Here is a 23,344-nt window from a genome sequence, read left to right as displayed (position 1 = left end):
AGAATGTCAACGCGTGTGATTTTTTACTGTTTTCTTAGCAGTTCCAAGGATCTTCAGAAAAAACCGTCACACTTTCTAAAGATTTGTAAACGATAAATTTCACTTGGTGATTTTGGGGCGGTTACCGAACTGCTAACTTGTTTCCTAGAGGACTTAGGGGCAATATAATAAAATTCACCTTAACCTCAAGTTAATAGCCTTTTCAATATTAGTTTGTCCTTTTTTGATCGAGATAGGTACAAAAACCTTTCAGAAACTTCCACTCATGACCATCTACCATTTGTCAAAATGCACACGAATATATCACCCACTTCCACATTTAATTTAACAATAAAAGTACTTGGAAAGCTCGATTCGGGCCAAATGAATATTCAAATGCTAGGTTCGATCGATACTGCCACAATATAGACACTAAATAGTCACTCTGCAGTCACTTTTTATTCCTCGAATTGTTTATCATTCGTTCATCAAATATTAAATTCTATGCTACCCTTTTCTTGCTTTTAAGAATTACATACAGAGATACAAACAACACTTGATAAAAATGCACAACTATATAATCGAACATCTGGAGGAGGGCATGCATGAATGGTGTGAGACCGAGTACTACCATATGCTCCAAAATATCGGAGGCGAACATCTGTGGTTCACCCATCTCACACCCACAACATTGGCTTCAGCACCAGAACGTCTTCGTGGCGCCCAACTCCGGACAGAGGATGTATTGAGCCTTGGAATAGACATGAAAAAAATTTGCTTGTTAGATCCTGCCGCAGAAAAGGCTTTGAGTCCCGAAGATGGAGAAAAGTTTGAATATTTCCTATTTGGAGGGATCCTTGGTGATCATCCACCAAGGGGTAAGGGCCGCTAAGAAAATTCAAAACTTTTATAATCCTTCTTATCATTTGGTTGCTAAAATCGGCTTTTGTGATTTGTAATTTTAGATAGAACTGCTGAGCTTCGCAAACTGGGCTTTGAGGGCCGGCATCTTGGTTCCATTCAAATGTCAACCGACACAGCTGTGAATGTTACCAAGCGTGTTATTGAAGATAAAAGTAGCTTAAGACTATTGTTTCCTCGGTGCATAAAGGGTTTATATATTGACGCCGTTATTTTTTGTTTTCTCTAGTTCCGTTAGACAAAATTCCTTATATCGACTCACCGGAGGTGTGGTTTTCGCGTCGTGAATCCGTTGTGCTTCCTTTCCGATATATCGCTGTTCCCGCCGATAGCAAGTGGCAGAAAACACACAAGGACGCCAAAGAAATGCCGTTATTGCCGGAGGGAATGTTTGAGCTATTGAAGAAGGATAGCGACAAGAGCTTTGAATTTTAAGTAAATAAAAATATAAGATATAAAGTAATATTTTAATGCTATTGGAAGAGTAGAAAAAAAATTTAATATATATAAAACAACAACAGCCTGCGATTTAATATTGTTATGTAAAGAATAAGAAAAAAAAGGAAATATATTAAAGGAGAGACACAAGGCATCAAACATAAACACAGAAAAAAAGAGGAAAAGATATAACACACAAACACACGAAATAAAAAATTAGTATGAAATATATAGTTTTTTATTTCCATTCTCAGTTTATGCCTTTGTCAGACCTTTTTTGTCTTCTTAAATTCAATGAGATGGAAAGGGATCAGATGCAGGCCGCTTTAGTATCCGGAGGGAGGTGGATACTGGCCTGACTGACGGTACATGCTATTGTCTGCGGATTGCGAGTAGTGAGGATACTGAGCAGAATTAATGTATTGTGCAGCAAGGCCTCCGCCAGGCAGAGATGGCATTTGGCCCGACATTTGATAGCCCTGGCCATAACTCATTCCTGAGAGATAGGAACCGCCTGCTGGAGCGGATCCCTGTTGTGGGTGACTTGCCTATCATTGAATTAAATTATTTAACACCAGGAAAAATAAATTTGGAAATTAGAGGTAATTTACCCTACGATCATCGCCCCCACCGTAGAGACTGTCGTTTCCTGGCTCCAGAGAGTTTGGTGCGGCAGCGGATGTAGACAGAGGGGGACGAGACTATCAAATACAATAAAAAAATGGTAAAAAAAAGGACTCCCATATTGTTTATATGAGTTATCACAAGAGTTCCCTTACCGGTGAAGATTGTTCTTGCTGGGAAGGATTTGTGGACGTCGCCGGGTCTGGCGCGTTCAAGCATGCCTGAATCAGGTTCTTCCCTTCTGGCTTAGTCACCAGCGGCTGTAACTTGGGCGTCGTGAATGTATACACCAGCCCTGTTTCCGACACCACAAGCAGGAGCACCTGGGTGCCGGTCAGGGTTGAAAGCTCGTAAGCTTTCTTCATTATGCCAGCTTTGCGCTTACTAAATGTGATGTGCCTTCTATTCTTGTCTATACAAATCAAAAATCAAGGTAAATAAAAAATTGAGTCATGATCAGGAGAAAAAAATTTTTTAATTATTTACCCGAAATGTATTCGATGCGAATTTTGCGTCTCCCCATGGATGTACGCTTGGCCCCCTTCGGGCGCTCGTCGTCGTCTTCAGAGTCGTCCTCAACATCATCGTGTACTCGCTTCGTCCCACCGTGATCCTCCTGCTGCTGATGCGGCTGCTGAAGATCCGAGGCTGAGAAGCTCCCTTGCCCTGGTACGCCGTCGAGTTCATTGTTGCGTTGGCTCATCTTGGAGTAAATTTATAGGTTTCGTTGGTAGGGGTCTGTCAAAAAGATAAAAATGTAATGCGTGTCGAGTCGTCCTCTTTTTTGGAAGTAGCGTTTTCGTTCTTATTGAAGAAATCCTTTTTTGAGAAAGAAAACGAAAAAAAAACTTCCTTCTGCTCTTTTTTGGATTTTTAATGGCTTAGGTTAGGTTATTATATTATGTCATGTCGATTGCGTAGGGTTTCTTCATCTTTAGACTCACAGGTAGGTTAGGTTAGAGTGCTACAGAAACACTCCGACATTGGCATTTTCACACGCAAGTACAGATCGTCCGACCGATATATCATACCATGCGGATTCTATTGACCTGACTCTTGCAAGATAGCTGGAATTCTTCAAGTGATACCCATTCTATCAGGGTAAAACCGAGAAAGGTTACATCTGTTATCCAAAACAACCTCCCCAACTTTCACTCGATTAGCTGCTGAGCTACTGTGGAAGGATTACAAAGCCCAAGTGGTATTACACGAAGTTTATTTGTACTGGAGCGTTTTGGGGCCCTTCCATTACTGACGCTGTGCTTATCACACCTACCGTTTGGAACAGAAGACAATGGCACAAATTGCCTCGTAGAATACCAATATGCTGGGCCAACCGCCCAATCTTGGGAGCAAGCCATCAGAGTTGATGCACGAGCGCTCGAGAAGGAAAGACGAGGGCTCATAGTTCCAATCCTTATGGTAGCTTTCAACCCCTCAATTAGTGGCACAAATGCGAACGTTGCCTTGTTTTTGATAATTTGTAATATAGCCTATTCCGTAGTACATGTTGAAACAGACAAAAAAAACATGCAAGGCAACGTGAAAAAAGAACGTATTTTTCCTAGCTAATACCTTACACCTAGTGCTTATAATATAATTTTCCTCGCCAATGGCCGCCATTTCAACCCTTAGACCCGTTCACGCAAGATCCATCGCTCTCATCCTCGCCTTTCTCCTTATCACCTCTCGTTATGTTAAGAAGGCAAAGTCAGGGGAAAAATCTGAACCGTCGGTGGCGCACTCGAAAGTAGGAGTCAATGCGCAGTTTCTCAAACAGATGAGAAAGCTGCTACCCATTTGTATTCCCGGTGAGTATTTCAAATGGAGGCTAAAATTGCTTAAGTAACCCTTTTTCGTGTATCTCTTTCTAGGTGTTTGGTCAAGCGAGGCTGGTTTGCTTGTCTCACTAGCCGCTGTTCTAATTGTGAGAACATGGCTCGATATATGTAACTGAAAATATTGACGAATCACAATACTATGGAGATCCTCACATGATTTTTCCCTCTATAAAGGGTTCTCCGCCTTCAACGGCTCGGTTGTCAAGGCTATCGTGTCGCGAGACCGTAAAAAATTTATAGCGCTTGCGATTATAGAGTTTGGAATCATGATGGTAATGGATGAATATATCCTTTAGTAACCAGTGTTGAAACATATGCAATGATTGTTAGTGGCCTCTAAGTATTGTCAACAACTCATTGAAACTGACCATTCGAGCTCTCGCTCTGGCGTTCAGAACCCGGTTAACCAAGGTACATACTATGTTATTGAGCTAGATTTACGCTCACCTTAGTAACCTTTAATCTATAGTATGCCCATGAAAAATACTTTGGAGAAATGACATTCTATAAGGTCAGTAACCTCGATGGCCGTATTCAGAATGCTGATCAGCTTCTTACTCAGGTTAGTTTTAGTTTGATTTTTTATTTCCTAGTTTCATACTCAAAACTATTTATTAATTCGGCCTTGTAGGATATTGACAAATTCAGCGACAGTCTTAGCCATCTCTACTCCGATATTGCCAAACCGCTTGTGGATATCTTTCTGTTCGCTTATAAACTCGGGCAGGCGCTAGGCAAAGAGGCTCCTATTTACATCGTTGGGTACTTTTTTGCATCGGCGGCTTTTATGAGAGCCTTCTCACCCCATTTTGGAAAATGTAATTCATGTTCTAACGCCTTACTACCGGAAATTGATATAATAACATTTCATATTTATTAGATACGGCGCAAGAGCAGAAGTTGGAAGGGGACTACAGATTCTCACATGTAAATGTCTTTTTTTTAAGATTTATCGAATGATTTTATTAAGTTTTTTTTGGGTGATTTTATGATCCAGTCACGAATTATCACTCATTCGGAGGAAATAGCATTTTATCGCGGTGGTATGCGCGAGAAGAATATTGCCAATGAGAGTTTTGACAGGGTTAGCAGGCTGCCATTGGTTTTTTTTTTCCTATTCATATTCATAGCTCTGTTACGTAGATTGCTCGTCACGTACGCAAGGTCTATCTTTTAAGATTTTTCAATGGGATATTCGACAGTATTATGGTGAAATATTTAGCTACCATGACTGCCTACTAGTAATGTCGCCGTTTATTTGCCCAGTTCTCTCCGGAGCTGAGACCTTATTTTGCATTTCTTTTCATTTAGCCTGTTGGCTCGACCTGTGTTCGATCCCAAATACGCAACCGAGTTTATGGGAAAATCGAATGCGGACCCGACCAAGATTATGGAAGATTATTCTCGAAATTCTGGATTCCTTATTAACCTTTCGCAAGCAGTTGGTCGATTGATTCTTGCGGGCCGAGATCTTACACGGTTTGCTGGCTATACCTCCCGGGTATCAGAGCTGTTTGACGTACTGGAAGATGTGAATCGCGGACGATATGTGCGCACCATGGTGCAGAAAGATGAAGAAGACTATGAAACGACGAGTGTCAAGCATGGGGATATTCCCAAAACTCAAGTGGTAGATACAGCACAACTACGTGGGACAGTCAAATTACAGGATGGGGTGATCCATTTCGAAAAGGTACCCATCGTGACCCCCAATCGCGATGTGCTGGTGAAGGAGCTGAGTTTCAAGGTGACGGAGGGGATGAACTGCTTGATCAGCGGCCCAAATGGCTGCGGCAAAAGCTCGCTCTTTAGAATTCTGGGTGACTTGTGGCCGCTATTTGGAGGCACAGTGACCAAACCAAAGCCTGAGAAATTGTTTTATGTCCCTCAAAAGCCATATCTCTCCGTGGGGACTTTCAGAGACCAGATCATCTACCCCGACACTAAAGAGCAGGCGAGGAAGAAGGGGTATACGGACGAGAGTTTGCGAGAGCTATTGAAGCGTGTTCATTTGACCTATTTACTTGATCGAGAGGGAGGGTTTGATGCAGTGCAAGATTTCGCCGACGTGCTGAGCGGTGGCGAGAAGCAGAGGGTTGCCATGGCAAGGCTCTTCTATCATCGGCCGGAGTTTGCCATTTTGGATGAATGTACCAGTGCCGTCAGTGTGGATGTCGAGGCCCTAATGTATCAATATGCTAGAGAGATTGGCATCACACTCTTTAGTAAGTGACACACTCTTCCCCTCGCACTCGATTTGCTCTTATTCTATATAACATGCTAATGCTTAAACCATAGCTGTATCCCATCGCACCACACTCCTTCGTCACCATGAATATGTCCTTCGTTTTGACGGCGAAGGTGGATACGAGTTCACGCGATTGCAGGAGAGCCAGGCTTTTGCATTTAACCATGGAAAAACCCAAAAGCCGGAGAAGATGTGAATATTTAGTCAATATTACGCAAAAATAAGACGTGACAAGATCTCCTTCTTCTCTCAATTATATACGTATGAAACTAATAAAAATCATCGTTTCCTTGGAGTTAAAATATATATATTAATGTGTATCAGAGGAAAAAGCAAAAAAAAAAAAACATCTCTGTATCCGGAAAAAACAAGGGGTGGAAAAGGTTGACATGTATATGTGTGTATAAGTCGAGAGAGAAAGAATTCGACTCTCAATACAGGAACTTCAATATATAGAAAGCTGTAGGAGGAGTGACTTAACAAAAGCAAAGATTAGGAAAAAAAAGGAGAAAAGGAAGGAGAAAATTTGCGATATAGGAGAAGGCGACAATTTAATATACGAACGGAATGAACGCAGCCGTTTCGTCGGCATAGGCTTGGTAGTCGACGCTAAAGCGTTCATACATAGCGTCTTCCTCTCTGCGCGCTCGGTTCCAGTAGCTGAAGCCCATTATAACTAGTGAAAGCAGAGAATGAGTTGTCCAAGAATCACAAGAGAGAGAAGAGAGAATGGGTATTGATGTCCCTACCTGACACTAATAAAGCGACAATCCAATGAGAGCTGGTCAGCCCAAAGCCAATCCAGACGAGCACACTTCCCAAGTAGCCAGGATGGCGCAGAACTTTATAGGGCTAATCAGTGAATGATCAGTGCACTAGTCTCACCCTAAAACAATCGCTTAAAACATGGGGATGGACTTACTCCTTCGGTGCACAAATACTGGTCCGCTTGCACGATTCCCCTGTAATAAAATTGATTCACTCTCGCGGCCCAAGCGCACAGGATTCCTCCACCCAGCATCAAACTCAATCCAAACCATCCCATCCAGCTCATGTCATAATTTGCGCCAAAAATAGCAAAGAGAATGGGGATGAAGAGAGAGATTCCGTATGCGATTAGGACATTTTTTGCCCCGACTTCATCACGGAGGGCAGGACCCAGTTCAAGACGATTTGAGGAACGGTCAAAGTGTAGTGTACCATCCAGGAAGAGATTAGCGATTATCAGGCCGTAGCCCAAGATGAGAAGGACAGCCATGACTTGTATGGGGGAGCGAGTGAGAGGTAAATATATCCGATGAATTAGAAATAGTATTCGCGAAATAAAGACGTGGAATTTTTCTTGGAGGGAGCTGAGTGCGAATTATATTACTGACGTCAGGTTGACTGCTAGTTGGATGGTCTAAGAGAGCAGAGGTTGTCGAGTTCACGCAAAGGGCGAAACGTTGCAGAGGCGGAATTCAGGGTCAAGTGAAAATAAGCTGAATAGCCGAAAAGCTTGAAAATACCCGAGCATGTGGATTTTTTTTATTTTCGGGAGATAACAAGCAGGTCTCTTTTGGCACTATCAGGCATAGCACGGTACTAGACTATCAAAATTCGGCTCTAGCAGTGTCGCACTTGGGCTTACTTGTGGCTTTTTAGGGGGCGGATTCGATATCGAAGAACGGCGGCAACGAAGTCGAGATAATTTCAGACACCCTCCCAAAAATGGTCGTAATGCCACAATATATTTCTATGGCATCCTCTCTCGCCCTCTTTTTCCCCGTTTCTTTGCAAATCACAACCATGGCCGAGTCGCCCCCCCATATCAACGTTTGCGTCGACCTACCTGAAGATTCTGTCCTCGCCGACGCCAATAATCCAAAGAGTCGCTCTTACATTCTTGACATTAACTTTAAATCACCGCGGAATAAGAATTTGCGAATAAAGGGTGATTCAGAGTCAGGCAAAGAGGGCAAAAAAAGCGAACATGCTGGAATCAGACCAGAGGGACGGCGTATTGGGGATGCGGAAACAGCTGGTATGGTACAATTACAGTTGAAAGTGTCATTGTCATGGTCTCATTAGTTCATGTACTTTTTGCGTAAGTCACTTCACAAGCGGATAAACGAGTTAGCCGGGAAGACACTTTCGAGAAACGAGGGGGTGAGGTTGTATGGTACCGGCGGGCGCGTACGTGGTGGAGCGTTCTTGCTTGTGTCCTAATATTAGGAGCTGTGGCGGCTATTGTCACCGTTATCTCAGTTCACCAGCCTAACCCCTGAACTTATGAGTTATTGTTATTATCTGCTGCCCGTTTTTTTTCTGATAACATCTGGATTCATACCATTTTATTTCTCCTATACATTATCCTGCAGATGATTTTTTTCTCAGGTAAGCCGATTTTTTTGCAAGTGACTGTCTTTTTAGTTGTAATCTGGCTACTCTTTAGAAATTTTACTTCATCAAAATAACTAATTGCTATGGCTCAACCTCAAGTTGAAAGTGGAGGTGTTGAAGAACCGCTAGATCTTGTGCGCTTGTCACTGGACGAACGGATCTTTGTTAAGCTGCGAGGCGATCGGGAACTTAAAGGAAAACTCCACGTAAAATTTTGAGCCTTTTCAAGTATAGATGGCCAAACAGATTAGTTATTTCTTCTCCCTCTAGGCATTCGATGGGCATTTGAATATGGTACTAGGTGATGTCGAGGAAACCATCACCATTGCTGAGATCAATGAGGAAACTATGGAAGAAATTGTGCGAGTAGGTTTTAAACTATTTTATTCTTTTGGCTTGCATCTAATTTTATTTTCTCGATTTCTCATTTAGACAGAGAAACGTACGTCCGAGATGTTGTTTGTGCGTGGTGATTCCGTAATTCTCGTAAGCTTCTTATATAGCAGATTATGCATGGAAATGGAGTTTAAATCCTGGGATTGTTTTAGGTGTCTCCCCCCTCGAGAGCGTAAAGAATTACAAGACACTGTTGCATTTTTCCGATGTTTTTTCTTTTTTCCTACGTTAATAAAATAAAAAAATAATCTGCTAGAAAATGTTGCACGTTCTAATGGGGTAGAAATGAACCTTGGCCATTCAATTCTCTAAACAATATTTTATTCAGCTCCTCTCAAAAGTGACTCCAAAATATAATATATAATAAGCAGTAAAGAAAAATTTTATTTTTGAGTAGCATTCAGCTTATCACTTCTTCTTGCCCTCATCTCTTTTGCTACAGTAGGAGAAATTAAAAATAGATTAGCTAAAGAGGAGCAGGTTGGTTCCCTATTTTGCATCTTTACCTCGAGTCGTTCACATTCAGCAAAAGGGTGTCAGAATCCAAGAGGACTCGGTTTGGTGAGTGCGACAGAATATTTGCAATCTCTCGTGCAGTCTCGATACGACGCAATTCCAAGAAACCTGGCTTGCTCTTAATAGCCTCACCAATCAACTCGGCAGAGCGGGCTTCACCCTCAGCCTTGATGATCGTGGACTGCTTCTCTTGCTTGGCGCGATCAACCACGAAGGCGGCACGTTGGGCCTCTTGCTGAGCAATCTGTTTGGCTTCAACAGCGTGGGCGAATTCAGGAGAGAAGGTAACATGAGTAATGGAGACGTCGTCAAGGACGAGGTTAAATCGGAGAGCGCGGCGGGTCAAGTTGTCACGCACAAGACGAGAGACCTAGGAGAATCAACATGCGATTAATTAAAATCTCGCCAAGCACCCATTAATAATGAGCAAACATGCTTACACGCTCACGCTGGGTAATCAGCTGACTGGCATTGAACTGAGCGACCACCGATTTCAACACTTCATTCACAATCGATGGAAGCACTCTCTCATCATAATCCTGGCCCAAATTCCGGTAAATCGTGGGAAGTTGGCTGACACTGGGACGCGATAGTACACGGCATTGGATATTGACCATTTGCAAGTCCTTGGTTCCGGTCAGTGATGCGATGTTGCGGGGTTTGGCACGCACATCATAGATAATCGGGGTCTCCAGCCAGGGGATCATGAAATGGGTACCTTCGCCATAGATAGTAGGTTGGACACCAAAAATGCGGGAGTATTTAATACCGCGATGACCACCATCAACTGTTATGGAATACCGATATTGTTAGGTGCCGTGTCTTAATCAAGCTCCTAAGTTTATAATTACCATTGAAAAGACTTGCGTTGATGCCAAATCCGAGAACTCCAAGGCCAATGAGGGCGCCTGTCCCGGTGATCAGGCCCTTACCGCTGCCTTTAGGGAACATTCCCTTTAGCCTGTTCACTGCTTGTCTGCCTTGTTGGGCCATTAGCTTATTAGTTTGATTTCTGAAGATCGAAGCTCAAAGACTCTAGAAAATTGCTGACGCTTCGTTTACGCTTCGTGATTTCATGACTGTCTCGTACTAAGCCACATTCGCTCTAATTTCGCGTTTTCTCTTTTTTTTATTAGCGTGTACAAAGTGAGTAAAGTGTGAAATTGCGAGTGGGAATGGTCAAGTCTAATCACCTGGATGAGCTAAGTGTTTTGGTGGAGCAAGAAAAGAAAACCGTAAATCCATTCTCTATTTTTTGGGGAATATACGGGAAGAATGACAGATTATTATGGCTAGGTAACCTACCGTTGGTTGAGTAGACATTTTGATATTGATGTCAGGGCTGCGAAAGAGTAAGAAGTCCTTGTGCTCATGAAAGGGGTGAATGCATTTGGACTTACTGATTTTATGATAGACTTCTCTCGGAGTACAAGCAGAATAATAAGGTTCACGCGCTTTATTGTGTTTGCGGCTGGCTTAAGGGAGCGAACTCGCATTCAGTCTACGTTGTAGCTGAGGAAGAGCTGGAGGGTATATCTAAGCGAAGCATGGATGTCTATTAATTTTACTCACCTATTTCAATGGGAACAGATGTTAGAAAAGAATTCAAAGAAATCACAGGAGAGCATGTATATTCAGTTGAACCCACCCGTCTATCTGATACCACCCTAATAGTGGCCACCAATCTCGAGGCTGTAAATATAACAAGCAAGCCTATTCAAAGGTTTTATAAGAGTTCTTGTTCTTGAATATCATTCCAGGGAGTTTACTATGTTTTATTGATTGTTAGCTATGGAGCAATCGTGGAAGATACGCTGAAGAAGAAATCAGGGCGCACCGAACCAACCCCAGCCCCAGTTAAAAAAGAAGAGAATAAATTGAAGCCAACTACAACATCGACTTCCGATTTGGCGCAAGAATCTAAGAAAGCAGATGAAGAAAAGGTAAATAAATGAAAGTGTGCGATTGTATAGTAGAGCAAAATGCTCACCACCCCTTGCCTGCAATACTGGATGTAGGCGGAGCAAACAAAACCGTCGGGCGATAAACCACAGCAAAAGCCAAAGGGTAGATCCAAAAAGCAGGACTTTTTCGGAAAGGGGGCTGCCAATAGGTATTTTATCGAGTGCCATTGACGAGTTGGTAATACCCGTTTATAGACTCAATCTATTTTACATTCTGAAATAGCAAACAAAAGCCCAAGGAGAAGAAAGAGGAAAAGAAAGTAGAATTGACAAAAGCAGATGAAATGAGCGAGGATGAGCAACAGATTCAGGTAAAAACCACGGGCTACTGCATTCATTATTAAATAAATACTAACGATTCACATTAATTTTCAGTCCAAATCACGGCGGAAACGCAAGAAGATGATTCAAGACTCAGGTAAGCCTGTTCATTGGACGCCATTGAAGTTCCTAGGATGCTTATGTGTGTATGTATAGATGAAGATGAAGATGAAGAGAATGAATCCGAAGAAGAGCTTGACCGACGGATGACCGCCTCATTTAGACAAGCTCAGGCAAACTTGGAATCGGAGGAGGAGAAGGAGGAGGAGAAAGAAGAAGAGCATGGAGAGAAGGACCAGGATGAGCCATTAGAGGCGGAGGATAGTATGGAAATAGAGAAAGAGGAAGTGAAAGAGGAGATGAAAGAGGCCGACGCTCCGCAGCCGAAGAAGGGACGTGGAAGGCGGCAGGTTATGAAGAAAAAGACGTATAAGGATGAGCGAGGTCGGCTGGGTGAGTTTAGGTGCTATCTGGATGGGTGACATGTGGCGGCGTTCTAAACCCTCCGATTTAATATTTTAGTGACCGAAACAGCTATGGAGTGGGAATCCTTCTCGGAAGATGAGTCGTCTGCTCCCCCCACAAAACCCCCCTCCTCCACGGCGAAGTCCCAGCCGGCAAAACACGAGGGCAGCGAGGGAAGAAAGAAGGGCACCAAGCCGGGGCAGAAGAGCTTATTGTCGTACTTTGGAAAAAAGCAGTGAATCAAACCGTGGCTTAGCCTTTCCTAAATTTTTTTGAGATGATCTAATTCGCCCATCTTTTCTCCGTTCTCTTTCGTTCTTTGATCTTTTTTGCTTTTGCCCTGTTTTCAGGCTCTTGTCTACTACTGGCCGCTTATAATATTTTGAGGCTACACTTTCATACAACTCGCTTTCCCCTTCTTTGATACGAGAGGCCAGAAGTGAGAAAGTTGCAAAAAAAAAAAATATACGCTCCCAAACGGTTGGTTGGTTTCCTTTTCCTTTCATATAAGCCCATGTCAAAAAACCCTTTCTATCCTTATGAATTCATGATTGATTGACAACCCCCATTTTATTTTTTTGATCTTTTATTACAAAGTCATTCATGTTAATGCAATTTTTTAAACCATTCTTCCCCTCCATCCCAATTCCCATCTTTTCGTATTCAATTAGCTAACTGTTTTATAATGTCCCCCATAGCTCTTTATCCTCTTCTTAACCTACGATGTCTGAGGGCACCTACTCTGGCGAGGAATCAGACATTATCAAGGAACAAGATCGTTTCCTCCCGATCGCAAAGTAAGGCGCTTCGGATTAGATTGATTTTTTGTCCCCATTAATTTCCCAATGCCTTTTTTTTCATATCTAAACAGTGTTTCTCGAATAATGAAGCGTTCTCTACCGGATAATGCGAAAATCTCCAAAGAAGCCAAAGAGTGCGTACAAGAATGTGTCTCCGAATTTATTGCGTTTATTACAAGTGAGGCAAGTGATCGATGCATGCAAGAGAAGCGCAAGACTATTAACGGAGAGGACATCCTCTGGGCCATGCAAAGTCTTGGATTCGAAAACTACGCGGAAGCACTTAAGATCTATTTAGCGAAATACCGAGAGGCGACCAGAATCGAGCGGCAGACAGGTACTGTTGCGGCGGGTGCGCAGGGCGCTGCGCCAGGGAAAGAGGAGAAGGGAGACGAGGGTGTTTATCAACAACAAGATCCAGCGCTATATTATCAATGTGAGTTCATGATTTTTTTTTCCGTTTGTCTTGACTCTTGTTAACCGTGGCCCCTTTTAAAAAAAATGCAGCTTTGCAACATCCCCCAGGCGGGTATCAATGATTCTGGATAATGCCTACGCTTTCTCTTCAATATATTTTTGTCTTTTTACTTAATTGATTTTTAAGAGTCTTTTTTTTTTTCCATTTTGTATCTTTGAATTATTTCAAATTAATAAAAACAAAAAAAAAAGAAAGAAAAGGGGGAAATTTCAAACACTCTTCTAGCTGAGAGGGAGAAAAAAAATAGTATTATTAGATAAAATTATTATTACATGATAGAACAGGGCTCGCCATCCGGGTTCTTTGGAATCCCGTTCTCATCGAGCTCCATCCCCTCTGGAGTCAAATCCTCCAGAATCTTACTTGGCGGCTGGCCAAAATCTTGCATCTACAATGGGACCAAGGATCAGTGTCCAAGGTTCTATGAGCCCCTAAAGAGGATAATTTACCTTTTGCATCAGTTCAGCAATTTCCTCTGCTTGAGCCTCGTCGTCTTCCTTAAAACTGGCACTTTCGTATTTACTCACGATCTGCTGTACGACCTGGTATTGCTTTTCGTAGCGCGCATAGTCCTCTTGCGGGATAGAGGCCTTATTTTCTTCTAGGTATTGGGGATACTGGGAGGATAGGCGGGAGAGATTCCCATTAGATAGAGAGTGGAGAGAACAATTCAAATATCCAATGGTACCTTTTCAGAAAGCTCTTTAAGCGGCTCGTATAGCACATCCTTCGACATCAATTGCTTCATCATGCCCTCAAGCATATCGTTGAACTCGCCCGTGTCCGCCATGCTCTCCATCTGCTTCATCATTTCAGCCATTAGAGAATCGGTTTCCTGTTCTGAGATATTTGACTATTACACAGAGTTACAGAATGCGTTAATTGTGGTTGTGGTTAACACTGTCCAAGAGCTATGCTCGAATTACCCCAATTTGCTCTGAGCTATCCTTCAGCTTATTCATTGTCTGTTCAATTTTGTCCTTAAAGGTCTTTCCACCCTCTCCACTCGGGACGGCGCCCATTGAATTCGCGCCCGATGCCGATGAGGGCGCCTCTAATTCCTCGAACGACTTCAGCAACGCGTCAAAACCTCCTGGCGCGTCTCCAATTTGCTGCATTAATTCCTCCATTCCCTTAGCGAGCTGTTTTGCAAAGGCGTCATTTAATAAGTCGTCATCCTCTTCTGATCCTTGATCTGCGGGCGTCTTCTTTTCAGAAGAAGCGGCGGAAGTTTGTGCAGAGGGCGCGGCATTTGGTGTGGGCTTGGGTGGAGCATTGAAGTTGCTTAATGTTTCTGTATCGATAAGGGGGCAATGGTAAATATTAAAATTCCAAAATAGCTATTGGCCATGATCCACGAAATGTAATCGGAAGGTGATGCTGAAACGCACCATTCCTTCTGCTCAAAAGACTGATCTAAAAAATGGTTTACCATTAAGGAGCTCGTCCAATTCATCATCATCGACTTCATCGATGGTGACTGAGGTGTTCTTTGGGTTTTTGTCGGTGCTCATATTCCTCAACTTATTTAGAGAATAGAAAGCGAGCACGAACGATTCAGTTAGAGGGGATAGGTAACTTTATGGATGGAGGGTGGATAGAGGCGATCCAATCGAGAAGAAACGAAGGGTCCAAGGAACACTGTTAATACTAGTGAAATTGCACAGTAGGGACATGTGAATCTTCAAGCTGCGCCTAGTTTGCTGTCATAAAAAAAAAGACAGTCAAGAATCTTTACTCTTAACCAAACAGGCACTCTACCCATACACACACTACCATGTCGACCCGGACAACAAGAAAAACGGCAGGGCCTCGAGGTAAAAGAAATCCGCCCGCCCCGACTCCCAGCGCTGCAAACACAAAAGATGCCGTCAAATCGGCAGCTGCCGAGCCAATGGAGGTTGACCCCGAGCCGATCGATCCCATTGCGCGAAACATCGAGCTTGCCCACAAAGCGGCCGCAGAGGCTCGAGCCAAAAAAATGGCCGCCAATCCCGATCTGTTCAAAAAAGAGGTGAAGGAAGAGGAAGTGCCCCACATCGATTTCATCCCTGCCGAAGTCGAAGCGGTCATTTCCGAAGAAAACGAAGACTCCGACCAAATCGTGCGTGAAATCCCCATATACCTAACCCATCAACTTGCATCCTATCTACATCTTTTCCAATATCCCGTGCGCAATCTCGGATTCACGCCCGAGACTGGTCCTATTGCCGCGCGACTAAAGCCAAAAGCGCGTTTAATTGAACTCGATCTCCCCCTGCACACAGAGTCACCGTTGTATGATAAAGAGAGAGGCGAGGAGCTGTCGCTAGGAACCAGCGACAGAGTGGTGAGGACAGCCTACGATAGGATGGAGACGGAGGAAGACAAGAAGGAATTGTTGGAGAAACAGACATTATCATCCCAATTGGTCCCCGCGGCTGCTCGGTATATGGTTGGGGTTTTGCGGGAAGGTACTGCCGCTGCTCTCTGTGCTCACTCCATTCTGCTTGAATTCGCTGGCGCATCCAGCTAACTGCCCATCTTTTGAATGTAGACGAGCTGCACTTGACGCCCATCCACGGCTCCGTGCAATTGCGGCCTAACCTGAACTATTTGGATAAAATAGACGAGAAGTACAAGGCGGCGACAAAGCGCATCACCGACGAAGAGTCGAAGGACGAGGAGCAGCCGCAGCCGTCTACGTCGAAGGCAAAGTCCATCTCGGTGAGTACCGCCGCCTAGCGCTCGCGGTGAGCTCGCCAATCCTAACCGACTTCGCGGCATTGCTGCATATTAGGTCTCGGTCAAGTCGGCCAACCCCGAGCAGACGACCCAGAAGTCGCCGTATACACGCGCAAGCCGGTTCGCGGAAAACGAGCCGTGGACGAAGCTGCAGTATTTCGATGAGACGGTAAGCGCGCCCTGCTGCCACATGATGGGGCGAACCGCAGGCTAACCCGTTCTCGTTGCTTGTAGACGGAACAGTCCGAGATCATCTTCCAGCAGATGCTGTCGCGCAACCGGGCGGCGCTGCGGTGCGTGACGACGCCGCAGCAGTTCTTGGAGTCCATCAGCGTGAATAAATAAAGCTTGCCTTTCCCCAAACGATTTCCCGCCTTGCGCACGCGTGCGCCAAAGGCCTAATGTCCCACCCTGATTCATCTGTGTAAGCCAAATAAAGTTTCCAGGCTTCGCCCGATAGTCGCCGCTGCCACGGCCTATCGGTTTGACAACTGCGAGTGAATCGCCGTCGCTTCCTTTGTCAAACTCTAACAAGCCCTCGGTCCTCTCCCCCTGGGCCAATCAGGTGCGGGCTTTGTTATTGATATTTTTCGTGCTTCGGCCTTTTTTTTTTCATTATTATTTTTATCCTCTTTTTTTTTTTATTTTTCCTTTCTTATTCATTGGCATTGTCTCCTTTCAGCTGAAAGAACTCCCCTTCTTTTTTTTTTCTCCGAAGTTTTTTATTCTGATTCCGCTTGTTTATCATTTCATCCTCGCCTGCATTCCATTAGACGCCATAGATACCATCCCAATTGCATTTTGTGAGCACAATGAGCATCCAAGTTTTGAATGCAACCCTTACCCCTGAGCAGCCCTTTGGTGTAAGCCTAGACAATTACTTTGCCCAGGCCTACCACTCGGTGATGGGGAAATCGGCCGATGAATTTGCATTCATTCAGGTTAGTATGGCGATCCCCATCGCCTCCTCTCCCTCACCATGCCTTTCTCGCAATGCATTAACATAACCAAATACCCTAGGGCGAGACCCCCCTCTCCACAAATACGGAGGTGTTCACTGCCTGCATTCTCTACCTCGTCATCATCTTTGGCGGCCAGTATCTTATGCGCAATCGTGAGCCATTCCAGTTGCGCGGCCTCTTCCAGGCCCACAACTTCATTCTGTCCGTGGGCTCGCTAGGCCTGCTGCTGCTGTTCTTCGAGCAGCTCTTCCCTATCGTCTACCGCCAGGGTTTCTTGTATGCCGTGTGCAATCAGTCCGCCTTCACCCAGCGTCTTGAACTCCTCTACTACATCAACTATTTGTACAAATACTACGAGCTGATCGATACACTCTTCCTTGTATTAAAGAAGAAAAAGCTAGGTAGGAGCCCCAGCTAGCCCATGTGTTCTAGGCGGGCCTTTGGTGTTGACCCTTGCTATTCCCCTTTAGATTTCCTGCACTACTACCATCACAGCATGACTGCTGTCTTGTGTTATACCCAATTGGTTGGCCGCACTTCCGTGGTAAGCATCCTTTTATTGGCATATTAAGTTGGATCGCCCGTCGCTAACGAAGATGCCCCTTAGTCGTGGGTGCCCATCACCCTTAATCTCCTGGTCCATGTTCTCATGTACTACTACTACATGCGCGCGTCGATGGGCCATCGCATCTGGTGGAAGCGTTACCTCACCACCATGCAAATCACCCAGTTCGTGATCGACCTGTTCGTGATCTACTTCTGCTCCTACACCTACTTTGCGCACGCGCACTTCCCCTTCCTTCCCAACATGGGCTTCTGCTCCGGCACGGTGGGTGCGGCTCTCTTTGGCTGCTACTTGCTGACGAGCTACTTGGTGTTGTTCATCAACTTCTACATCCAAACCTACAAGAAGAATGCGGCAAAAGCAAAGAAGCTTAAGGACCTTTAGATGCCTCTTCCTTTTTTTTAGGCAATTTTTTTTTTCTCGACTCACGGGTTAGGTCTTCCACTGTTATGGCTAGTTTTAACTATTTTTATTCTAATGTTGTTTCTTTGCTCTATATCACCTATTATACTAGCATTATTAATTTTTTATAACGAATATCATTTTTTTTTCCTCTGCTTGTTTGTTACGCTAATCGTGTTGTGTCTTTGGAATTTATAAATAACTATTCATATGGGTTTAATATCCATCGTATTAATCCGCTCTAGAGAGAAACCGTCAATTTTCTAACATATATATATAGATAAACGTCACAGAAGAAGTGGGAAAGAAAGAAAGAAAGAAATTTAATGAACATGGGGGATTAAAGAGGAATATTGCCGTGTTTCTTCCAAGGGTTCTCTTGTTTCTTGTCCTTGAGCAGCTCGAGCTCCTCGATGATGCGGCGGCGTGTTTGTGCGGGCTGAATGATATCGTCAAGGAATCCGCGCTGAGCGGCCGGAAGGGGGTTGGCAAACTTCTCCTCGTACATCTCCACCATCTTCGCCTGATCCTTCTCGTGCTTGAAGATAATCTGCACCGCACCCTTGGCTCCCATCACGGCGATTTCTCCGGTCGGCCAGGAGAGGTTCTGTAGCAGGGGGTGGGGGGATTACCGTGTTAACCACGTCAGCCCAGGCAGTGAATCATAGATATACTTACAATATCGCCGCGCAGATGTTTACTTGCCATCACATCGTAGGCTCCACCATAGGCCTTACGCGTGATAATGGTAATCTTGGGGACGGTGGCCTCAGCATAGGCATACAGCAGTTTGGCACCATGTCGAATGATACCGTTGTGCTCTTGGGCTGTTCCGGGAAGGAAACCAGGGACATCGACAAATGTAATGAGGGGGATGTTGAATGCGTCGCAGAAGCGTACGAATCGGGCCGCTTTGGTCGAGGAGTTGATATCGAGTACACCGGATGACACCAGGGGCTGGTTGGCGATAACGGAGACGGTGCGGCCGTTCATACGCGCCAGACCAACCACGATGTTGCGCGCGTAATCGGGCATGATTTCGAAGAAATCGCCGTCGTCGACAACCTAGGTAGCAGAGCCATTAGCACTGTGAATTGATTTGCATCGTGGCGTGATGCCAAAGAAGTGGAAGCAGTGCATACCCGAGTGATAACATCCTTGATGTTGTACGCTTTGGACGAGTCCGCCGGAACTATCCAGTTCAAACTTTGGTCCTCGCGCACCGGCGAGTCATCCGTGTATCGCACTGGAGCTTGCTCACGGTTGGACAGGGGCAAAAAGTCTACGAAATCCCTCAGCCGCTGCAGCGCTTCCACGTCGTTCTCAAAGGCGGCATGTGCCACTCCGGACTTCGTCGTGTGCGCCTTGGCGCCGCCAAGTTCCTCCTGGGTCACGTCCTCGTTCGTCACTGCCTTGACAACCTCAGGTCCCGTCACAAAGAGGTACGAGGTATCCCGGACCATGAACGTGTAATCCGTCAAAGCTGGCGAATACACCGCGCCACCCGCACAGGGACCCATGATGAGGGAGATTTGGGGAATAACTCCAGACGCTAAAACGTTTCGCTGGAAGATATCGGCATAGCCCGCAAGCGAGTCCACGCCCTCTTGAATGCGTGCACCGCCAGAGTCATTCAGGCCAATAATGGGAGCGCCGACCAACATTGCCTTGTCCATGACCTTGCAGATCTTTTGTGCATGCATTTTGGACAGAGATCCTCCGAAGGCTGTGAAATCTTGCGAAAAGACAAACACTCTGCGTCCGTTAATTGTACCATGGCCCGTGACAACACCATCGCCAGTAATCTGTTTCAATGAAAAAATAATACTTGAGAAAATGACACTGGAACCCATCCGAAAAAAGCACATTACTTTATTTTTATCCATTCCAAAGTCAACGCATTGATGCTCGACGAATGCATCATATTCGCGGAAGGAATTGGGATCAAGTAATAACTCGATGCGTTCTCGAGCTGTCAGTTTGCCCTGTTTTATTATACAATGGAAGCCATGGCACGTCAATATCTGATGTTACAATAACAGCCGAGACGAATAGAGAAGAAAAAGACGATACTTACTCGTTTGTGCTGGGCTTCGATTCTCTTCTCGCCTCCACCAAGCTTTGCTTCTGCACGCTTCTCCTCGATCCTTCTGATGGCGGCCTGGTAGGATAAAAAAAAAACACGGTTCAGTTTTCTAGGAGGCAGGAACAATTGGCATGGATGTATTTACATTCTCCTTCGATGCACCCGACGCGTGACGAATTATAGTGGATGTGGGTGCGATAATCGGGAGATGATGTCTTCGGACCGCGAGTGAAGAAGCCCTGAGTGCTGCTCGTAGCATTTTCAGAATCTGCACAAAAGAGACGCCTAAAACAAAAAAACTGGGTGTGGGGAAGAAATACTATGGAGGATTTTCTTTAGTTATCACAATAATTTTTTCAAGTGCAACTTTCCCACGAGCGGTGGGGACAAGAGTGGAAAAAAAGTCCGAAAGATTCCCCCCCCTCCTCCTTGAATATTGCCGTGGAAGTACTTCTTGTTATTTGTTTGCCCCGCATTTCCTTTTCTCCCACTCTTTCTCACTACTGCACACCATGGCAACGTCACTCCTCTTATCCCTAAGAACTGGAGTAGGCGCAGGTTCGCGTATTGCTGCGCGCCGCTCCCCATTATTCGCGCGCCACTTCCATTCATCACCTCGGGTTGCCTATGCCAAAATTGATGAGGTTCCTCCGGTGGTTCAGGATGGGAAGGTTGGTAGCTTGTAGAGATGACTCCTGGTATCCACATGGTTTCTAACGAGATCTTTTAATTCCTCATATACTGGCCACAGGCATTCGATAAGATCCTCATTGCTAACCGCGGTGAAATTGCCGTACGCGTAATTCGTACCTGCCGGAAAATGGGCATCAGAACAGTAGCCATCCACTCCGATGCCGATGCGAACAGTTTGCATGTCCAAATGGCCGACGAGGCTTTCCCAGTGGTGCGTGTTCGTCGCACTGGATACTCATGGGATGATGCTAATTTTATTTACTTCATTAGGGCCCTCCCCCTACTAGTCAAAGCTACCTCAATATCCCTGCCATTTTGAAAGCCATTAAGGACACTGGTGCTCAGGCTGTTCATCCAGGCTATGGTTTCCTCTCTGAGAACGCTACCTTCGTCAAGGCCCTTGATGAGGCGGGCGTGACCTTCATTGGGCCAAACCAGAGCGCCATGGCCGCTATGGGTGACAAGATTCAGAGTAAGATCATTGCAAAGGAATCAAAGGTGAACACAATTCCCGGATTCAACGGTGTAGTGAGGGATGAGGAGCATGCTCTACAGATAGGTGAGTCGCTCTCTACGCCTGCTCTCAGTACGCGAATCCCCTCTCTAACCAAAACGCCTACCCCTTTTTGTTATGTTTACCCTCCGTAAGCCCATGAGATTGGCTACCCCGTGATGATCAAAGCCTCGGCCGGTGGTGGTGGAAAAGGTATGCGTATTGCCTGGAATGACCAGGAGGTGCGCGATGGATTCAAGATCGCCAAGAACGAGTCGATGTCCAGCTTTGGTGACGACCGGCTGCTCATCGAGAAGTTCATCGACAACCCCCGCCACATCGAGATCCAGGTGCTCGCCGACAAGTACGGCAACACGCTGTATCTTCCGGAGCGAGAGTGCAGTATCCAGAGACGCAACCAAAAGGTGATCGAAGAGGCGCCCTCCACACACTTGGACGCGGCCACGCGTCGAGCCATGGGAGAGCAAGCCGTGGCCTTGGCCAAGCACGTGGGGTACGAGTCCGCGGGTACGGTCGAGTTCCTGGTCGACTCGCAGCGGAACTTCTACTTCTTGGAAATGAACACCCGGTTACAAGTGGAGCACCCCATCACCGAGTACATCACGGGCATCGACCTGGTCGAGCAGATGATCCGCGTCGCTGCTGGACAGCGCCTGGCCCTGAAGCAGGAGGATGTCCGCCTCAAGGGGTGGGCCTTCGAATCCCGTGTGTACGCCGAGGACCCCGAGAAGTACCTGCCGAGTATCGGGCGCTTGAGCAAATACCAGGAGCCAGTGGGGACTGCTGGCGAGGTGCGTTGCGACTCGGGCGTCGTGGAGGGAAGCGAGATCAGCATCTACTACGATCCCATGATTTGCAAGCTCTGCACCTATGGTGAGACCCGAAATGAGGCGTTGGACGTCATGAAGAAGGCGCTGGATTCCTATGTAATCAAAGGTGAGGCATAGTGGGATGCAGAGGCTAAGGGGAGCTTAGTAGGACTGACGTTATTTCTCTCGCCGTGGCTCATAGGCGTAACCCATAATATACCTCTACTGCGCGAAGTCATCTCTCACCCACGTTTCGTCAGCGGTGATATCTCGACCAAATTCCTGGCGCAGGAATATCCCAAAGGATTCAAGGGCGCCACCCTTGACTCGAAGAGCCTGAACCAGCTGGCGGCGGTGGCTGCGCTTGTCCATGCCAAGCGCAACCTCCGGAACCGGAACTGGGGAAGCAGCGGGAAGCATGCACTCTTGATGGGTGACCTGGAGGGGAAGATGCCAAATGTATGGGACATTTGGGTGAAGATCGCCGGCGCAGGAGACGTGAAGGTGCGCGTGGAGAGGGAGGGCGACAGCCTGGGCGGAAAGGACAAGTTTATAGTACGGAAATTACCCCGTTGAATGGGTGTGGACCTGAGTATTAACGCTCTGCTTGCCTTGTTCGGTTCTCTAGATCTCGACCGCTGATCTCCCGCCCACCGTGGTCTCGTCGCAGTGGCCCATCGAGTCGCCCCTCGTCGAGGCCGACTTCGAGTCGGGAGAGCACCTGACCGTGCAGTATCTGGATGTGTTGCCAATGGGCTTCCGTCTGCAGCATCTCGGCACCAAGGTAGGCGCCCCACTGGTGGCCCTTTGCTGGAGACTCTACTGACCCAAGGTGCTTTTTTCCTCTCCTCTAGTTTGATATCACCATCCACAACGAGCGCCAGCACGCCCTTTCGTCTCACATGATCGAGAAGCCGAAGCCCGATCTCGCCAAGCTGGTGCTCTCGCCCATGCCGGGAAGCGTGGTCAGTGTCGCGGTGAAAGAAGGGGATGTCATCTCGGAGGGGGCCGAGCTCGCCGTGGTGGAGGCCATGAAAATGCAGAATGTGCTACGGGCGGCGTGCGTCGGCAAGGTGAAGAAGGTGCACGTCACCCCTGGATCCAGCGTAGCGGCAGAGGAGATCATCATTGAGCTGGAGGACGCGCCCAAGAAATAAACTGATGGCGATTGTCGAGGGAGTGGGGAGGGGTTTTTATTTTCCTTGGATAACAGCCT

At 46.0% G+C, this 23,344-nt stretch overlaps 14 protein-coding genes across 14 annotated transcripts; 9 read left to right on the top strand and 5 right to left on the bottom strand.

Annotated features, from left to right (window-relative positions):
• Nucleotides 1-544: 544 nt before the first annotated feature.
• On the top strand, nucleotides 545-1,335 carry VTP21DRAFT_1418 (uncharacterized protein; the record flags this gene model as incomplete). The annotated part of the gene is made up of 3 exons (XM_069391503.1): nucleotides 545-857; nucleotides 945-1,055; nucleotides 1,130-1,335. The coding sequence occupies 3 exons, from the start codon at nucleotides 545-547 to the stop codon at nucleotides 1,333-1,335; spliced, it is 630 nt and encodes a 209-aa protein (XP_069251539.1).
• Nucleotides 1,336-1,664: 329 nt separating this feature from the next.
• VTP21DRAFT_1417 (uncharacterized protein) lies at nucleotides 1,665-2,665 on the bottom strand (the record flags this gene model as incomplete). The annotated part of the gene is made up of 4 exons (XM_069391502.1): nucleotides 1,665-1,886; nucleotides 1,950-2,039; nucleotides 2,118-2,374; nucleotides 2,449-2,665. The coding sequence occupies 4 exons, from the start codon at nucleotides 2,663-2,665 to the stop codon at nucleotides 1,665-1,667; spliced, it is 786 nt and encodes a 261-aa protein (XP_069251538.1).
• A 909-nt stretch (nucleotides 2,666-3,574) lies between these two features.
• VTP21DRAFT_1416 (uncharacterized protein) lies at nucleotides 3,575-6,247 on the top strand (the record flags this gene model as incomplete). The annotated part of the gene is made up of 11 exons (XM_069391501.1): nucleotides 3,575-3,773; nucleotides 3,837-3,911; nucleotides 3,978-4,075; nucleotides 4,134-4,214; nucleotides 4,273-4,365; nucleotides 4,435-4,621; nucleotides 4,684-4,730; nucleotides 4,801-4,887; nucleotides 4,947-5,044; nucleotides 5,115-6,028; nucleotides 6,102-6,247. The coding sequence occupies 11 exons, from the start codon at nucleotides 3,575-3,577 to the stop codon at nucleotides 6,245-6,247; spliced, it is 2,025 nt and encodes a 674-aa protein (XP_069251537.1).
• A 355-nt stretch (nucleotides 6,248-6,602) lies between these two features.
• On the bottom strand, nucleotides 6,603-7,309 carry VTP21DRAFT_1415 (uncharacterized protein; the record flags this gene model as incomplete). The annotated part of the gene is made up of 3 exons (XM_069391500.1): nucleotides 6,603-6,727; nucleotides 6,801-6,903; nucleotides 6,974-7,309. 3 exons carry the CDS (start codon nucleotides 7,307-7,309, stop codon nucleotides 6,603-6,605), a joined length of 564 nt encoding a protein of 187 aa, XP_069251536.1.
• Nucleotides 7,310-7,761: 452 nt separating this feature from the next.
• VTP21DRAFT_1414 (uncharacterized protein) lies at nucleotides 7,762-8,318 on the top strand (the record flags this gene model as incomplete). Its single annotated transcript, XM_069391499.1, has 2 exons — nucleotides 7,762-8,074; nucleotides 8,143-8,318. 2 exons carry the CDS (start codon nucleotides 7,762-7,764, stop codon nucleotides 8,316-8,318), a joined length of 489 nt encoding a protein of 162 aa, XP_069251535.1.
• A 198-nt stretch (nucleotides 8,319-8,516) lies between these two features.
• On the top strand, nucleotides 8,517-9,005 carry VTP21DRAFT_1413 (uncharacterized protein; the record flags this gene model as incomplete). Its single annotated transcript, XM_069391498.1, has 4 exons — nucleotides 8,517-8,639; nucleotides 8,704-8,799; nucleotides 8,866-8,919; nucleotides 8,982-9,005. 4 exons carry the CDS (start codon nucleotides 8,517-8,519, stop codon nucleotides 9,003-9,005), a joined length of 297 nt encoding a protein of 98 aa, XP_069251534.1.
• Nucleotides 9,006-9,237: 232 nt separating this feature from the next.
• VTP21DRAFT_1412 (uncharacterized protein) lies at nucleotides 9,238-10,338 on the bottom strand (the record flags this gene model as incomplete). The annotated part of the gene is made up of 4 exons (XM_069391497.1): nucleotides 9,238-9,265; nucleotides 9,336-9,715; nucleotides 9,786-10,132; nucleotides 10,197-10,338. 4 exons carry the CDS (start codon nucleotides 10,336-10,338, stop codon nucleotides 9,238-9,240), a joined length of 897 nt encoding a protein of 298 aa, XP_069251533.1.
• Nucleotides 10,339-10,520: 182 nt separating this feature from the next.
• VTP21DRAFT_1411 (uncharacterized protein) lies at nucleotides 10,521-12,334 on the top strand (the record flags this gene model as incomplete). Its single annotated transcript, XM_069391496.1, has 10 exons — nucleotides 10,521-10,580; nucleotides 10,642-10,697; nucleotides 10,760-10,875; nucleotides 10,936-11,068; nucleotides 11,135-11,288; nucleotides 11,364-11,458; nucleotides 11,533-11,620; nucleotides 11,685-11,727; nucleotides 11,787-12,083; nucleotides 12,153-12,334. The coding sequence occupies 10 exons, from the start codon at nucleotides 10,521-10,523 to the stop codon at nucleotides 12,332-12,334; spliced, it is 1,224 nt and encodes a 407-aa protein (XP_069251532.1).
• Nucleotides 12,335-12,818: 484 nt separating this feature from the next.
• On the top strand, nucleotides 12,819-13,434 carry VTP21DRAFT_1410 (uncharacterized protein; the record flags this gene model as incomplete). The annotated part of the gene is made up of 3 exons (XM_069391495.1): nucleotides 12,819-12,892; nucleotides 12,967-13,331; nucleotides 13,403-13,434. The coding sequence occupies 3 exons, from the start codon at nucleotides 12,819-12,821 to the stop codon at nucleotides 13,432-13,434; spliced, it is 471 nt and encodes a 156-aa protein (XP_069251531.1).
• A 207-nt stretch (nucleotides 13,435-13,641) lies between these two features.
• Nucleotides 13,642-14,887, bottom strand: VTP21DRAFT_1409 (uncharacterized protein; the record flags this gene model as incomplete). The annotated part of the gene is made up of 5 exons (XM_069391493.1): nucleotides 13,642-13,761; nucleotides 13,823-13,990; nucleotides 14,062-14,226; nucleotides 14,300-14,667; nucleotides 14,806-14,887. The coding sequence occupies 5 exons, from the start codon at nucleotides 14,885-14,887 to the stop codon at nucleotides 13,642-13,644; spliced, it is 903 nt and encodes a 300-aa protein (XP_069251530.1).
• Nucleotides 14,888-15,150: 263 nt separating this feature from the next.
• Nucleotides 15,151-16,442, top strand: VTP21DRAFT_1408 (uncharacterized protein; the record flags this gene model as incomplete). Its single annotated transcript, XM_069391492.1, has 4 exons — nucleotides 15,151-15,826; nucleotides 15,910-16,079; nucleotides 16,153-16,266; nucleotides 16,332-16,442. The coding sequence occupies 4 exons, from the start codon at nucleotides 15,151-15,153 to the stop codon at nucleotides 16,440-16,442; spliced, it is 1,071 nt and encodes a 356-aa protein (XP_069251529.1).
• Nucleotides 16,443-16,909: 467 nt separating this feature from the next.
• VTP21DRAFT_1407 (uncharacterized protein) lies at nucleotides 16,910-18,008 on the top strand (the record flags this gene model as incomplete). Its single annotated transcript, XM_069391491.1, has 4 exons — nucleotides 16,910-17,038; nucleotides 17,118-17,460; nucleotides 17,530-17,603; nucleotides 17,667-18,008. The coding sequence occupies 4 exons, from the start codon at nucleotides 16,910-16,912 to the stop codon at nucleotides 18,006-18,008; spliced, it is 888 nt and encodes a 295-aa protein (XP_069251528.1).
• A 358-nt stretch (nucleotides 18,009-18,366) lies between these two features.
• On the bottom strand, nucleotides 18,367-20,371 carry VTP21DRAFT_1406 (uncharacterized protein; the record flags this gene model as incomplete). Its single annotated transcript, XM_069391490.1, has 6 exons — nucleotides 18,367-18,633; nucleotides 18,705-19,091; nucleotides 19,169-19,831; nucleotides 19,898-20,011; nucleotides 20,104-20,187; nucleotides 20,258-20,371. The coding sequence occupies 6 exons, from the start codon at nucleotides 20,369-20,371 to the stop codon at nucleotides 18,367-18,369; spliced, it is 1,629 nt and encodes a 542-aa protein (XP_069251527.1).
• Nucleotides 20,372-20,624: 253 nt separating this feature from the next.
• On the top strand, nucleotides 20,625-23,285 carry VTP21DRAFT_1405 (uncharacterized protein; the record flags this gene model as incomplete). Its single annotated transcript, XM_069391489.1, has 7 exons — nucleotides 20,625-20,783; nucleotides 20,864-21,016; nucleotides 21,076-21,364; nucleotides 21,455-22,255; nucleotides 22,331-22,683; nucleotides 22,757-22,912; nucleotides 22,983-23,285. The coding sequence occupies 7 exons, from the start codon at nucleotides 20,625-20,627 to the stop codon at nucleotides 23,283-23,285; spliced, it is 2,214 nt and encodes a 737-aa protein (XP_069251526.1).
• Between the last annotated feature and the right edge of the window lie 59 nt (nucleotides 23,286-23,344).

This window comes from Calcarisporiella thermophila (assembly GCF_041956535.1).
Source record: "Calcarisporiella thermophila strain CBS 279.70 unplaced genomic scaffold VTP21scaffold_11, whole genome shotgun sequence".
Classification (NCBI taxonomy): domain Eukaryota; kingdom Fungi; phylum Calcarisporiellomycota; class Calcarisporiellomycetes; order Calcarisporiellales; family Calcarisporiellaceae; genus Calcarisporiella; species Calcarisporiella thermophila.
The sequence above is the reverse complement of the archived record's forward strand: the minus strand, read 5'-3'. Positions and strand labels throughout refer to the sequence as shown.